The 15,886-nt window shown below is 47.4% G+C and overlaps 2 protein-coding genes across 4 annotated transcripts; both read right to left on the bottom strand.

Moving 5' to 3' along the window:
- Positions 1-687: 687 nt before the first annotated feature.
- On the bottom strand, positions 688-3,351 carry LOC117580488. Its single transcript, XM_034267073.1, has 7 exons — positions 2,832-3,351; positions 2,618-2,772; positions 2,406-2,550; positions 1,894-2,301; positions 1,552-1,825; positions 1,383-1,489; positions 688-1,321 (listed from the first exon to the last, which is right to left on the bottom strand). Exons 1-7 carry the CDS (start codon positions 3,238-3,240, stop codon positions 1,026-1,028), a joined length of 1,794 nt encoding a protein of 597 aa, XP_034122964.1. The 5' UTR covers positions 3,241-3,351; the 3' UTR covers positions 688-1,025.
- A 719-nt stretch (positions 3,352-4,070) lies between these two features.
- LOC117580544 (CTP synthase) lies at positions 4,071-15,833 on the bottom strand. Of its 3 annotated transcripts, none has more exons than XM_034267138.1 (4): positions 15,472-15,833; positions 5,910-6,080; positions 5,350-5,851; positions 4,071-5,271 (listed from the first exon to the last, which is right to left on the bottom strand). In XM_034267138.1, exons 1-4 carry the CDS (start codon positions 15,635-15,637, stop codon positions 4,182-4,184), a joined length of 1,929 nt encoding a protein of 642 aa, XP_034123029.1. In that variant the 5' UTR covers positions 15,638-15,833; the 3' UTR covers positions 4,071-4,181. The 3 variants fall into 3 exon arrangements, with proteins under 3 accessions (XP_034123029.1, XP_034123031.1, XP_034123030.1); XM_034267140.1 differs by lacking the exon at positions 15,472-15,833 and adding an exon at positions 7,717-7,963; XM_034267139.1 differs by lacking the exons at positions 4,071-5,271; positions 5,350-5,851; positions 5,910-6,080; positions 15,472-15,833 and adding exons at positions 6,173-7,401; positions 7,489-7,638; positions 7,717-10,227.
- Between the last annotated feature and the right edge of the window lie 53 nt (positions 15,834-15,886).

Below are 15,886 nucleotides of genomic sequence, written 5' to 3' on the forward strand. Positions count from 1 at the left end.
CAGGACGGCAAAAAGGCGGATCATAACACCGGGCATAAAGCAACTATATAAGGAGGCCTCGTCGGTGGCAGAGTTACTCGCTGCGTTACCCAATTCTCAGTGCACGTTTGCTTGTCGACGCGGAAGGTCGGTTGCGGACAAAATTTTTTTTTCAATTTTTTTTTAAATATTTATTTTTTCAGAACACAGGCTACTGTTATGTAGCAAACTATTAAAAATTAAACCATGAAACAATTATTATGTTTTTGCACATTGCCTTCAAATGATTAATCAGCGAGAGCCCTTTCGACACTGAGAATTGTGAAAAGCAGCAAGTAACTCTACCACCGACGAGGCCTCCTTATATAGTTGCTTTATGGTCCCAGCTACATTTGTATAAGCATAAAGCAACTATATAGTTATAGTTACTCTATGTGTATAAGTGCGTGTAGCCAATGATTTTTTAGCGCTCCAAACCGGTTTTGTCTTGATTCACACGGACACTGCAAGTAATGGTACGCTGACTTTGTGAAATGCGATGGAACGAAAATTCGTTTTGATGATTTTATTTTGTTTTCGGTTCTTGGCGTATGAACCTGACCTGCCGCCAAATGTGCAGAATGAGGGGTGGAGGTTGGTGGCCGGACCCTTGGGGGTTGGAAAAAATAAATATACCAATAAAAGTTGTTATTGTAATTGTATGCTGTAATTGTTTTATATGCAGATTTTATACTGCTTTATTCAAAATTTTATGCATTAATAATGGAAACGCCGTCGCTTCTCAACTTCGTTGCTGCCGTATTATCAACATTGTTACCAAATCCATCTTTTACAGACAAATCTTTTCAGATAAATATAAAAACATATGCATATTTGTACATATATCTTTCCAATTTCTGTTCTCGTCGTCGGTTATTTTCTCGACTTCATTTGCGCTTTAATTGTTAGCGCTTGAAATCTTTTGCTTTTTTTTTATTCTGATCTCACATACCATTCGAAATGAAAACCCTACGGAAATTACATTTAATTTCGAATAGAAGTAAATCTCACTCGACAACAAAACAGTAAAAGTTCTTAAATATGAAAGGAGCTTCGTTGTCCGATATGAAATTACGCTCTGGCTTCTCAGATGAGAATGGATTTGTAGTAGGAGGCAACACAACATTCAAATGACGATTCGATTGACCGACGAACTTTGCCATGTCCAAAGGAGCTTCGTATTTGGTATAGGAGGTGACCACAATGGGGCATTTAAGATTGAGAGAGGACTTTATAGTGTCAGGCCAGGTGTTCTCCAAAGCATATCCCGTCGACCGATACAAACCCGCATTGTAAAAACAAACTGTTGATTAGAAACTCATAAAAAAAGCGTGCCTAAGTAAAATATATTACTCAGGTTATACCCAAATCTGGTTGGAGAAACTGCGGCTCGCTGCAGTAGTCGTGATAGAGGCTATTCTCAAAGTAATAGTTCACTTTTCTGTGAGCTTTGCGGCACAAGCGACAGCATCTAAAATAAAATAAAACTCTCATTTAGATCCAAATATTCGAAACCCAAGACTCTCCACTCACTTGATCTTCATTAGTTGCCCAAAAGAGATGTTATTGGGGTTCAGTTCTGGTCCCACGAATACGACATTTAGGCATTTCAGAACTGGCATTATGTGCAGAAAAAAGAGCTCCCATTTCTGCAGCATATCCACCTCAAACTCGATCTCAGCTCCTATTAGATGAAGAGTCAGCTCACAGTTTCGCAAGCGTTCGCAGAGCTTCAGAGCAAACCAGGCCGTCAGGGGGCCGGTGGAGATCTGCGTAAGGGCAGCATACTCACACTCATTAACGACATCTGGCAGGGAAGTAGATGGAGAATATGATCGAGATCACGAATTTGATTTTGATTTTAATGATACTCACTTAAACTAAGTTTGTTCATCATTTGTCTGGAATTGCAGCAGGCCATGGGCAGCTCTTGGAGGACCCTGTTGGGCAGCGATGGCTCCAGCCTTCCGAAATTGGCCTGGAACATGACAAGGGCCTTGAACAGTCCGTAGGCCCCGCACCACTTGGCATGCTCCGGACTCCGATGGTCTGGCTTATCTCTGCAGGAAGCAAATACCCCACAGCCGCCACAGAGTTGAAGACGTCTAAAGCGATACTCCCGGCACTTGTGGTCCCCGCAAATGAGGGGAAAGAGTAACACCTCTTGTTCCGCGGGGGAGAGCGCTCGATTAATTTGCTTCTCCACCTGCCGTATGCACACAATCCGATACGAACGAAATTGATCGGCACTGAATGTACCGCACTTGTAGAACATCTCGTGACCTACATAGATTCGAGCAACAAAAGATAATTGGCAATTAACTCAAATTATGGTTTGTGAACTGGGCAGGCGAATGGTACTCGTGGTAGCTTGTGGCACCGCTTACCGTTGTGGTCCATTGCCTGGCGCAGGGAATAGCACAGCTGGCGGTGCTCCTGATCCTCCCTCATATGGCTGTTACTGCAGTAGTAGCTCAATCCGCAGCGGGTACAAGGTAGGGCACTCAGTCCGCAGAGATCAGCTGCACAGAGCTGCAACGACAGTAAAGTCGGGGTAAAAGGTGGTTTAGGTCAGTGGCTGCCAACTGCTGCCACTCACATTGCACAGTGAGGCCATGAAATATTTCCGCGGCTTGTATATGTATTCAATGTACTCGGCCTCATCGTCGGAGGAATCCACATCGCTGAGAGGAGCCTGGCTGAAGAGCTTGCCCAGATTGCTTAACATCGCGGCTGTTGGCGACTCCCCGTCTCCTAAGTGGGATGCACGTAAAATGTTATATAATATCAAAATTTAGGGTAAAATTTCGAACCCTTCTGCAATCTGCTGCCCAAGCTCTTCAGCAAGTCGTTTACTTCATAGCCTCTGAAATCCTTTGATTGCTTGGCACTTGAAGAGGCAGTTGCTGGAGTCTTCGGTTTCCTTTCATACTCTTTGGCTTGCTTTGATGGCATCGCTGTCGCTTGGTGGGATCCAGCCAGCTCGTGTTCCCTGGAAATAGGAACTGCGCCTGGAACTGTCCTCTTGGCAAGTAGTTTCCTTCGCAACAGCTCCTGTATCAACCTGATTGGATCGCTCACAGGCTCCGCCTCCTGAGTTGTGACCACTAAAGGAGGTATTTCCTCTGCAATGTCCTTTTGTTTGCTGACCTGATTGCACTTGTTCCTCGAACGATTCCGATGCCTCGGGTTTTTTCTCTTTTCTCCTTTCTGCTGCTGCATAGCTAATTTTCTGCTTTTCTGGGTTCTAAATTAGCCTGCTTGCGCACGTAACTCAATTGAACGAAAACGAGGAATGAGCATTGTTCTTGGATTGCTGTACGCTCTGCCCCGAACTCAATTGGCCAGCAGCCATCCACCGCAAGTGAGCCCAAATGTACGCCCTGCCCTGGCTATTTTTGTTGAGCACGGGGCACGGGCCTCCGCACCGAGTACAGACAGCAGCAGGCGGCATCGGCATAGGCATAGGCTAGCATATATTTTGTCAAACAGGCATTTGATTATTGCTGTTCTCATCCGAGTGTGGTCACAACCGTGCACCACTTGAAAGTTAGGAAAGAACTAATTCCGTTTCTTAGTTTTGAAACCCGAAAAAATACGAGTCATAAGTCCCAAGTCATATAGTTTCTTCCTTGTAATGTAAGTATTTTGTAGTTGCCCCTTGAATGTTTTTTTTCACATGCTCTGATCTGAAGGGTAAGAGTATTTATTTAAATGTAGCCAACCAAACATTACAGTATTGTATTGACAACAGCTATCGAGTAAACAATATTGTATCATATATTCATAAAAAAAGATCCGTATTTTATTTAATTAAAATCTTTATTCGCATCAGTCTACAGATCACATCACCAAAGGAGCATCTAGACTTGAGATATTCGTAACACAGAACTGCGTAATTAAAACCAATTAAAGGAGAAACAAGCTATAATTTTGAAGTGCTTCACTGTTTAGTCTAAAATTATTTGTACGTTTAATTGAACGGCTTAAATTTCGCCTTTTTTCGAATTTTGTATGCTTTAAGTTGGAAAAAATGACACTATCCGCTTAACTATTTGGGACACAACAATGTCCCATAATGGTAATTGTAATTTGATCTATAAACTGACGAGATTAGTGACTATGGGGATTAGTTGTTCACTTTCAAATAAGAAGACTCTGGATTACTCTTCTTCAATATCTCCTCCATGGCCATTAGTCGCCCCAACGCCAGGCCCCTCCCATGCGCCTGCGTTTTCCAGCAGTGTGCTAATGTTGCTCTTGTAGTCATTTCGCGAAAGTCCATTGCTCGAAGTCGGCGCCGTCGTTGCAGGTAACGTTAGAACACTCAACGATTTCGTCGCACCTGCTAGTCCAACAACAGTTTCCTCCTCGTCTGACGAGGCGTCTGAGAGCTGGCGGGGAGATAGGCGGCAACCGCGCTGGATATACTGCGTAAGCCTATCTACGGAGGCCAAGATCAGGCCAAGGAAAGGTGGCGACGGCTTAAGTGGACGCGACAGATACTCTGGATGGTATTGGGTGGCGACGAAATACGGATGATCGCGCAGCTCAATGATTTCCATGCGTGTCTTGTCCTCGTCTGTGCCGACAAACCGCATCCCGTGCTCCTCCAGCTGTGGCACATACTTAGGATTCACCTCGTACCGATGCCGGTGCCGCTCCTCAATGGACTTCGGGTTGCCATACAACTTCCGGATGATGCTGCTGCAGCCTTCGGCAAAGACGGTTGTCCGCTTGCCCAGGCGCATGGTGCCGCCCAGCTGGCCGGTGTGATGCTCTGGCATGTCGATGACCAGGGCATTGCCCGTCTGTGGATCGATCTCCGTGGTGTTGGCGTCCGTCAGGCCAAGCTTGTTGCGCGCGTACTCAATCACGGCAGCCTGTAGGCCCAGACAGATGCCCAGCATCGGCTTGCGGTTCTCACGCGCCCACCTGCAAGCCCGTATCTTGCCCTCCATGCCACGGGATCCAAAGCCACCGGGCACCAAAATACCGTCGCTATCGCACAACCTCTGCCATTCCTTGTGGTACTTTGACGGCTCGCTCACCAACGTCTCCTGCTCCAGCTGGCACGACTCGATGAACACCAGAACCAGCTTGCGATTAGCCGCCAGTGCAGCATGCTGCAGGGCCTTTACCACTGAGGCGTACGAGTCCGTGAACTTGGTGTACTTGCCAACAATGGCGATGCTCACCTCCCGCCGCACCGTCTCCGTGCGTCGCGCCAGATCTCGCCACTGCTGCAGACACCTAAAACGATAAATAGAGGTTTAATTCGAATCCGAGTGAAATTCACAGACAACAATCTTGCACCGTCTGCCCACTTACTTGGTTCTCTTGCTCATGTCGATATTCAGCTGGAGCCGCTCGTTAAGATACTCAATGACTCCGTTCTGCTCCATCAGCAGCGGGACATGGTATATGGAGTTAAGATCAGGGATGCAGATCACCTGATCTGGCCCCACGTGGCAAAAGTTGCTGATTTTCTCCTTGACCTCCAGTCCGATTGGCTTCTCCGATCGGCAGACAATCAGGTCGGGACTGAGGCCGCAGCCGCGCAGCTCCCGCACCGAGCTCTGTGTGGGCTTCGTCTTGGGCTCCCCTGTGGCCTTTGGCAGCGGGACCAGCGACACATGGGCCACACAAAAGTTCTCGCGTTTCACCCGGAACTGAAACTGCCTGAAGGCCTCGACGAAGGGCATGCCCTCGATGTCGCCAATGGTGCCGCCCAGCTCTATGATGCAGACCTGCGGCTTCGACGAGCCCTGCACGGGCGTCTGTGCCACGCGCTCCACCCACTCCTGTATGGCATCCGTGATGTGGGGCACAACTGCAGATGATAAAGAGGAATGAGTTTTTTTCAGGTTCACTCAAGCGGCCCCACTTACCTTGAACAGTTTTTCCAAGGTATTCACCAGTGCGCTCCTTCTCGATGACAAGCTTGTAGATCTTCCCTGTGGTTATGTTGTTATCCCGATGCAGTGTGATGTCCAGGAAGCGCTCATAGTTGCCCAGATCCAGATCCACCTCGGCACCATCTTCTAAAACGTACACTTCACCTGGGGAAAATATGGTTCGCGAATTAGCAATTCAAATTCCATTGACCTGATCCGGGACCCATGCCGTTCCTCCCATAGATCTCGAAAGATTGTAATGTTTACACTTTGTAGTGTTAACAGTTTATTTTCAAGGTATTTGAGCTTAAGCGTAAATGGCGCATCCCCGGGATGAATCCCTGGTGAGTGGCGCTCAACTAGAAGTCAATCAAGTGGCATGGCATGGACAAGTACGGTCTAAGACTAAATGCTTACGGCTACTCTACGAGGAAGAGGGGGAGTGTGTGTATGTACAGTCTTATTGCGGGCGTTACGCGAGTCTAGGGAGGAGCAGGGGAGAAGCCCTACTTTGACTCCTCGAGATCCTCTTTGTAGAGCTCCTTGAAAATAAGCTTTTGTATCTTGGTGCGTATGCGCAGCTTCTGTGCAGCCGTCAGCTGCTTCATGTACGGATGCAGACTGAGCAAGTAGTGGTAGTCGTCGTCCTCTGGCACCAGAGACCCATCCATCGTCGACGAGCCATTGAAGTTGCTGTCCTCGGATAGACGAGGTCGCTTCAACTTTAGCGCGGGTATCAGCCCATTGGCATAGGAGTGCTGGTTGAAGCTGAGGTGTTCGCCACTCGCCCCGCCTGCTGGGGCTGTCGAAAAGTCATCGCTGGGGTCCTTGGACGTGTGATGCCCTGCAGCGATTGTGGTCACCGGATGGTGGGCCTTGTTGTACAGCGGCGGCGGGGATACCGAGCGCTTGGCGACCAGAGTCCCCACATTGCTGGAGACCGAGGAGGCGGACGTGGACGTGGTCGAGGCCGGAGCGAGGATAGCATCTGATCCGTACTGCGCCACTTGGGATGAGGTTGTGGTTACCATCGGCGGCGGGGAGCAGTTGGCGGATGGTGTTTCCATTAGTGTCTGTACAGCCTCTGCCTGAAACGGGTGCGGCTTCTTGCTCAGGTCCTCCGCCTCCTTCTCCAGCTCCATAAGCTGGGCGCGCAGAAGGCCTGCCTTGAACAGGGCATGTTGATGGGCCTCCTCCTGGGCCCTCAGGACGCCCGTGGCAAGCGGCGTGGTGCTCACTTGGTTTGTCTGGTGGGCGGCTGGAGGCGTGGGTATGGCATCCTCTAGGGTGACCTCACTGTCATCGCCATCTGCCTCGCCCTCCATATCATCCTCGTCGTAGTCCTCGTCGCTGTCCTGCAGTCTTCGTATAAGGCCGTTCGTCAGGTCTGGCTCCACTACAGTCTTCTCGCAGTCCTCGCTCTGCTGGTTAAAGTAGAAGGACTGATCCTGCTCGTTTTTGGGCAGGCGATGACGCATGTGATCAGCTGGGGAGGAGGAGTGGAGTACATGAACATGAACAGGGACTTGGCCATGGATTTTTTCAAGCCCGATTAGCTGCTGGGAGAACTCACTTAGGAAAAGCAGGGCGTAGTAGTGCAGCCACTTGGACTCGAAGGTGGCCGGATCTACCAGGAAGTCGCCGTTGTCGGCACGCGGTATCCGCTTGTACTCCACCCTAAAGTTGTCGCGCAGCCCCTTCCACTTGGCCTTGAGCACAATCTCTGGCAAATAGAGAGCAACATGTAGAGGTTGATAGAGGTGGGGTGGTAAGCCCCCTGGCCTTCCGAAGCGTTACTTACTCGGCAGCTTGTGCGCTCCGCTCAACTCGTCCCACATCTGCTCGAGGAACGCCTTGTTGCAGTGGAAATTGCGATTCCATATGGCCGGCCGCTCCTCGATGTCGTGAATGAATTGCTCCACATTAAGCACAATTGTTGATTTTTTTGGCGCCATCTTTGCGCGTCCTCCGTACAACGATTCTCACTCTCTCTTTCAATACACTTTTTGTTTTTTTTTTTTGTTTTTTTTCACTTGTGTAGGCCAACGAATAAATGCATGTTTATTTCAATAGCACACAAACACACACTGCCACCATTCCCATCAACTCAGATAGCTCTCTCGCTCTCTCTCTCTCTCTCTCTCCGCCCCACTCACTGCTTCGCACCGATCTGAGTGCTACCGCTTCCACTCATAGCCATGGCCAAAACACATTGTATCTCCTTACTATCACTATCGCAGCAGGAATGCTCGTCCTGCTCACAAATCTTTGCCGATATCTTTATGTTTCTGGATCGTCATAAATAATCTTGTCGGTTTCTTGCACTTTCAGCTATTCTTGGCACCATACCCGATATAAAGAAGATTCGTTATTGAGTGCAGATCTGTAGCAATTGCAGTGTTCGGCTACAGTGTCCGCATGTCCTTACTCCTGAATACATTGTATGTATTCCCTGACAGTTTAAATAAGTGGATAGGCTTCGCCGAATAATTGTTAAAAGCGACTTGCATATCAAGAAGGGCTGCCAATAACGATGGCAGCTTATGAGGATTTACTTGAGCGGTAGATAATCTATCATAGATTGATTTTCTTAACCCTCAAAGGTTTTGGATAGTTTTGGCGACAAGTTTTTAGGAGTTAGGTATGCTTTGGGTATGAAGAATATTTTTGCTGTAATCCAGCCGCTTGGCATTTGTCCAACTATCAAGATTATGGATATGGTACTGTGAGTGCAGCTAATGGCAGTTGTGTGAAGACACAACACAATGACTTCATTTAGATTCCTTCGTAGGCCTAGCCAATTAGAGATGAGCGACAGGAAATGCTGCTCTGCTCTCCATTGCCATCCATCGAAAAAGCCTGGCAGAGAGCAAGCAAGCAAGCGAAGAGAAGCGAAATCAAATTATAAACACGCCAGACCAGAGACAGACGGAGACCGAGACGACGACCAAGACCAGCCAACAGTTACTCTACCCCGCCTCCTCACCGTCCACAACCATTACTGCCTTCCTCCGCCTCACACTTCAGCACCATCACTCCTCGCCAGCGTCAGCGTCTGGTCTGGCCCGTGCATTTGTGTGTGCTTGTGTAAGTGACTAAGGCGCAGGCGGCTTTCAGTCAGTCATGCAAAAATGTTTGCAGCCGCCGTCGTTGGCGTTGCCTGGCAGTCGACGTTGCCGTGCACAGAGTGCGAAATACTAAAAACGGCAGCAGCAGGAGGCGAAGCATGGAGAGGAGACAGAGAGGTTGGGGAGACTGAGATCAGGAATGGGACTAGGACCGTGAGGTGGCAGAGAGTGTGGTTGCGGAGGGCAGGCAGGCGGCCTGGCTGGCTATATGTACATATGTATGTATTCCAGCGGGCAAAAGCAATTTCTGGCGGCAGCTAGCTTTTGCAGCAGACGGAGGCCAGGCCAGTCCGGCCGTACAGACCAAGCCAGACAAATAATGCGTCACGTTGCGCAGTCGTTAAATTTTCGTTTTCTTCGTTGCCTTTGCCGTTTTTATGTGCACAACGGTCGGCGACAGTGTGTTGGGTGAGGGCACGGGTGGGAGGGGGGGGGGGGGGGGGGGGGGGGATATGCCTGGAGGGGGATTTAGAGCAGTCGCAGGCTTTAGAGCGGCTGTGGTGAGGTGCTTGAGCTTGTGCTTTTTCTGCTGGTAGCCAAGAATTTCGTAAGTTTGGCGGTTGCTGAGGAAAGTTGTGAAGCCTTACACAGACACACACACACACACTCAACTGAGCTGAGGAGCTGGTAGGAAATTCGCATCGAATCGAATGAAACGGTAGAACCTGTTAAGAGATGTCGATCACACCCTGAAACATTTTCACTAGATAATTTGGATATTATTTAAGGGATTTCACTGTACAGTGACAAGTGACATTGAGATAGGAACATCCTCAATTCTCCGCGAATATTTATAGGTCAGATCTTGAACTGCACAAGGTATTGATTTGACAGAGGCGCCAACGTCCGTTATACTTCTACAACTGATTTCCCCCTTCCCACCTCTGGGCAAGAAATTGTGTTTCTTTGCTTTCTCGCAATCATCGTCATATTGCTCTGGCCTGCCCTTTCTTCCACCCTCTCGGATCCAACCTAATTGCTGGCAACTGTCGCTGAAATTAGCCCAGAGCGAGAGAAGGAAGAGAGGTCATCGGACAAGACCTGTCTGAGGAAAGAGCTAGTTACCCCACTCCACCACCTTCCCCATCAAAACTACAGTTCGGAAAGTTGCGGCTGTTTTTGTAGCTCTTTAAAATCAATAAGACACACACACATATGAACCTAAAAACAAGCATACATACACATGTATGTTCATATTCACTTACATACATATGTACGTATTTATGTACATACAAGTATGTCCATGCATGTGCAAAATTTAGGCGCGAGAAGCAGAAAGCAGCAAACGGTGGTGGTGTGGCGTGGGTGTTAGGGCGGTAAGGCGCCTCGACGGCTGTGGGCGTGGGTAACCGTTCAAGTTGTTAAAAATTAAAAAAGTTTATGCGCTCGGGCCACTGTCCGCTTGGCCCGTATTCGGCGTTATCCCGTTGGTCAGAGAGCGTGTGCTTGCCGGACGATGAACGCGAGAAATTACAGGCGCCAACCGAAACGGACACCAAGACCCAATTCGAACCACGAACCACTGCTGATTGCAGTCAGCTTACAACTGAAATTGAAAATTCAGCAGAGCAAAGTGCGAAGCGCCGTTGACGCGGCTGTTGCCGCTGCCGCCACCACGCCACTGCTGCCACGACAGGCTGCAGCCAGCCCAAGTCCAAGCCCCCAAAAGCCAAGCGAGAGCCAACAAAACGTGCCAACTAGCGGCGGCAGCTGAAACGACGACAACGAAAAAAAAACAACAAAAACACACACTCAAACGCAAAAACGCCAGCGAGACCCAGGCCCATGCCGTGGACAGGAGAGTCAAAGCCACGCCACAAGCTCTTGCCGGCGACACACGGACACACATACATTCATGTACATATAATGTACTATGCATACATATAATGTAGCTGTGCATGTGTGTGGGGTTGGGTGGCCAGGAGGCCAGCGCGCACAAACGCTAAAAACGGCCGACGCCATCCAGCCTGCTTTGCTTTGCTCTGCTCACTGCTGCTGTTTCTGCTGCTTTTGGGCATATTATTGCGCGATGGCGACGTTTGCCGGCTAACCAGCACGCACACACACTGGCGCAGATAGAGCCCAGCTGTCTGTGTGAGGTGGAGCCGGTGGAGCAGCGGCAGCAACAGCAACATCTGCGCCAACGACAATCAACGCGCGGAAGCGAGCGAAAAGCATAAACCATGAAGAGGTGGCAGAAGATAGGTGGGGAGGCTCGTTAAAATCACGCGACAGGAGGAGGAGACGGAGTCAATGGCAGACAGAGAGGCAGAATGGCAGAACCAGCAGCTAGGCCGTGGCAGGTGCGGGTGTCGGGGGCGGTGCAACGCTGCTAAAGCGAATCGATGCGAATTTGGCTGTAGATGGCGCCTGCTTGCCCCACACGCCCAGGCATGTACAAGTGCGACGGGTGGAGGGGGAAATGGGTGGGAGGTGCAACATTACTGGAGGGTGGCTTCAACATAAGAGGGCAAGTCCAGGCTGTGATCCGTATTTATTGTCTTATGTAATTAAATAACAGTTTAATGGTTAAGCTAAAGCATAGAATACCGTAGAAGAAATTCGATAAGCTTATGTAATATGTAATTTTACATAAAGCCATACATATGTACATACATACATATGAGCGATTCTCTCTCCCAAGCGTTATGTTACTACAAAAACAGAGCCTTCGCTTTAATATCTGAAGATTGCCGCAATTATCAGGTATCCTGCGATGTCCTGATTGTAACCGAGAACGATCGAAAAAGCAACGAGAGATAAAGTTATGGCTTAACTGTATCGCCTAAAATTGTTCGCATGTATGTACATATGTACACACATACATATATGTCCATATATACAAATGTATGTACATATTTTTGCATGCCTGTATTGACAGCTGTTGTGCGTGTGAAAGGGAAGTGGGAGGGATCCAGAGGAGGCCCTCACCCTCAGACGCCAGTCAGCGCGGAGCAACGGTCCATATCATGAAGAGTAGAAACGAAATGGTGTTTTCCATTTAATTTTTGCACACACACACAAGGCAGCTACGAATGAGGAGAGGAGTAAAGTGGAGTGGAATCAGAAACAGGCGCAGGCAGAAGTTTTATTGCCGTCGCGAAACGTGAGCGTAAAGAAAGCGCAAGCAGAATAGCAACAGCACAACTGCGCCAGCAACAAAGCAAATGCAGGCCAAAAAGACGGAATGGAACGGGGGACAGGGGCTAGGTCTAGGTAAGGGGCGGCCGTTAATAGCAGAGCAGAGCGTACAGAGCAACAGCTGCTAGCGATGTTGACGCCGATGACGGCCCAACGAAACAAACACACACACTAACACAAAACCAGACGGATGGAAAGAGGAACGAAGCAGCAATACCAGCAGGCGGTTCAGTTGCGCTGCCTCTTTTATGGCTAAAAACGCTAATGTGATGGCGACCATGCTGCTGCGGGGGAGATGGGAATGACAGAGAGCAAAAACATGCAAAAGCCTCTGCGGGAACAGGCACAAAGATGAAGAATTAGAGGCAAGAGAAGAAACATAGTCAGCTACAGCGACAGATGATGGCCGAGACAAAAACACACAAGCCATGTAGAAGGCACCCTCGTCGAGTGGAGTAACTCATAAAGATGGACGTCAGACGGAGAGTAGCTGAGGGGGCCAGTAGCCAATATGGCAGCCAAAGCCACATTAACGTAAAACAAATGAAGCACACGCGCACGCATGTGCCGCAGTTGGTGTTGACGCCTACCAACCCCGACGCTCTTAAACTTCCTCTGGCTCTCGCTCCACTCACACCCGCCGCACCCAGAACCCCCAACCGCTCCAATACTTTCGACGTACTGCAACAACAACAATACAACAAATGAGAAGAGATGCAGAGAATGCAATTCGACCCCCAAAAACGGAGAGAGTAGGCGAAAAATGCAAATGACAGTAATCTAGTGTGGTGGCGGCGCGATGAGGTGGAGAGCAGCACTGTGGTTCGATTCACCGAAAACACTATTAAAACTACACAAATTGACTAATATTATATTAACACTATTAATAAACTTTAATAAACTGGTATATCCTTTTTTGCGGACAAGCGATCGACGCATATGTATACTATTCTATCAGTTCGTTTTTATGCTATAGAAACAAAATATATCTACATAATATACATATGTACATAAACAACACATGTGCATAGATTGTTTTTTTTTATAGATTTCTTTACATATTAGGCTTCGCACCTAAACATTAAGACTTCAAGGGTACCGTTGTGAGCATCTGCTATTCTTCAACATACTCTAAGAAAACTTTTTTTATACCCGTTACTCGAAGAGTAAAGAGGGTATATTGTATTTGTGCGAATCAGCATTAATTGCCGAGTCGTTTGAGCCATGTCTGTCTGCCCGTCCGTCCGTCCGTCTTGTTGAGCGCCTGGATCTCATAGACCATAAAAGCTGGAGCCACCACATTTTGCATCCAGAGTTCTGTATGCTTACACTGATACAAGTGTATTTCAAAAATCAGACCCGCCCCCGCAAAAGGGCGAAAACCTCCCAAAGCTACAATTCCGTAGTGAAGAACCATATCTATCTGATCACCGAATTGGGATCCTACTGGATCATTATTATAGCCATAATGAAGAAATTAATTTGCAGTGCCTAAACCCACCCCGTCCAGCAGCTTTTGTTGCTTTTTTCACAATCTCTCATTCACACTCTGCATCTGCAGTGTGCAGCCGCTGCCTCTGCCGCGTCTCTGCCGTGAGTCTGCAGTGTGTGGGTCTAGGGAGGGGGGGCGAGCTTAAGTAGCGTGTTGGTGTGAGAAGTGTTGTAGACGACAGATGAAGACAAAATGTAAAATTTGACAAAAAACCGCTAAGGTACAGATGTACTTAGTATCGGGAATAAAAGTTGTGACGTGTAAGAAGCGTCTCACACGTCCCTTCTCGTTTTAAATTGAATAAAGCATAAAGTAAATTTTCAGTTTTGTAAAAACTAAATGACGATGCTATTCGATTTTTACTAAATTTAAGTAAAATTATTAAAGAAGTTCAAATACATCTTTTCACCTGCTCTACCAGTTGATCTTTATGGACACTTGGTTGTCTCTTTAATGTAATAAAAGTAAAAGTTACCGCAAGTACCGATCCACAGATCGGCTGTAACACAGAAAAAAAATGCAAGTGTTCATATTCATAATTAAAAATGATTTTTCTCGATTTATGTACATTGAGATGTAGACACGTGTAGTTGGTCCCCTTTCTTGCCATGAATTACAGATGTACTTATGTATGTGTGTGCATGTACATGTACATGTACATATCCGCCACTCAAGTGCACTCCAAGGCCACACGAATAAGCACAGTAGTTGCACTGGCACAGACAGTGCCGCGTTTCTGTTGCTGCTGGTGGTGTCCTTTTCCGATCCAGAGGAGGCGGAGGAACTTTTTTTAGTGAAATAAGTTCACGGCATGGTACTGTATAACAAAATTATCAGAGAAAACCCTATCCTTGCAGTGCATGAGGAACTATCAGTTAGTATACATCTCCTCTTTATATGTTATTTCTTATTTAATCTTAAATAGCAAATGTTACCTCAACAGTCATATTTCGCCCGCCACCACATTGCCACATATTCCTTTACTCAGGCAACCTGCGACAACAGTAAATGCAAGAAAAACGAGAACGGGCAAAAAAAAAAAACAAAGTAGAGGCTAAAACATGAAAGGAAAGAGTAAAGGAAAACTTTAGTTTTCAATGTCAAGTAATCGAAAAAGAGAGCAAGAACAGCAACCGGATGCCGGCTGAGGGATGATTTTCGAAGGAAAGGTATAAACATAGAGAAAGCGGGTGGTGAGATATTTAACTTTTCCCACTTCCTCTTGCTTCCCAAAAGCTTTCAGCCAGTGCATATACAATAACTAGTAAACGCTTTTACAAATCTCTAATATTATAAGCAGTTTGTTTATCCGCGACGCAGTTTTTTATTGTATTAATATTCTATTACATTCTTTTTGCAGCTTGTAACGTTAACGAACAATCAAAGCTGCTGCTTTCAAATCTTAATAACTAAAATTAAATGAAAATACTACAGCAAGACACGTGCGAGCTCTATTTGCCGTGAGGGGGAAACAGCTGATAGGCAGCCACGCTAGTTATCTCCCTCACCCCTCCTTCCCATGTGGTGGCGGCGGTGGTCAAGTTGCAACAAGCCGCGTGACCTTCGACAACAACAGATACACCTTCCGCCAATGTGACTAGAAAACTCTTCTTCTGCATACATGTACCGAGACACCCATACAGATGCCCGCAAGCAGGCAAGATATATACATATGTATGTATGTACATAGATATATTGAAAATTTGCCAAAGAAAATGTATGCTTGAAAGCATCGCGTATGCATATCTATGTACACGTCTTCATAGTCACTTTTATATGAGCCCCATCAACTCACCATGCTCATAAGGAGAAAAAGTTCCAGCATCTATATTGATGTACGGATCAATTTTAATGGATGTCACATCGAGTTGGCACGACTTGAGCAGAGTACCAAACGAGGAAGCAATGACTCCCTTGCCAACACCGCTAATAACGCCGCCAGTGACCAGGATATATTTCATATTTGCCCACGTTTATGCCTCAGATTCGATGTGTAGACAGATAATCGATCTTTCTCAACCTTTCGAGACACACACTTGCACTAGTAACGACAATTGCGTTGTTTGTTTGGTTTTGGATGCACGTGGCGGCGCGTTAAATAAGTTGGGTCTTATTTTTACGTTTCTGCGGAACTAGAGCGGCGGCGGGATGCGGTATGACCAAACATTGATAGGCGCGCAATGCCGATGACTTAGCGTTAACATATGTGT

Source organism: Drosophila guanche, unplaced genomic scaffold (assembly GCF_900245975.1).
Source record: "Drosophila guanche unplaced genomic scaffold, DGUA_6, whole genome shotgun sequence".
Lineage (NCBI taxonomy): Eukaryota > Metazoa > Arthropoda > Insecta > Diptera > Drosophilidae > Drosophila > Drosophila guanche.

Excerpts from the sequence above, each read along its gene's own strand:
- LOC117580544 (XM_034267138.1), bottom strand. The coding sequence starts at position 15,637 with ATGAAATATATCCTGGTCACTGGCGGCGTTATTAGCGGTGTTGGCAAG. Across the intron at positions 5,852-5,909 it reads CCTTGGAAAAACTGTTCAAG|TTGTGCCCCACATCACGGAT; the intron begins GTAAGTGGGGCC and ends TATCATCTGCAG. Across the intron at positions 5,272-5,349 it reads GACATGAGCAAGAGAACCAA|GTGTCTGCAGCAGTGGCGAG; the intron begins GTAAGTGGGCAG and ends TTATCGTTTTAG.
- LOC117580488 (XM_034267073.1), bottom strand. The coding sequence starts at position 3,240 with ATGCAGCAGCAGAAAGGAGAAAAGAGAAAAAACCCGAGGCATCGGAAT. Across the intron at positions 2,551-2,617 it reads TCATGGCCTCACTGTGCAAT|CTCTGTGCAGCTGATCTCTG; the intron begins GTGAGTGGCAGC and ends CTGTCGTTGCAG. Across the intron at positions 1,322-1,382 it reads GTTTCTCCAACCAGATTTGG|TTTGTTTTTACAATGCGGGT; the intron begins GTATAACCTGAG and ends TCTAATCAACAG.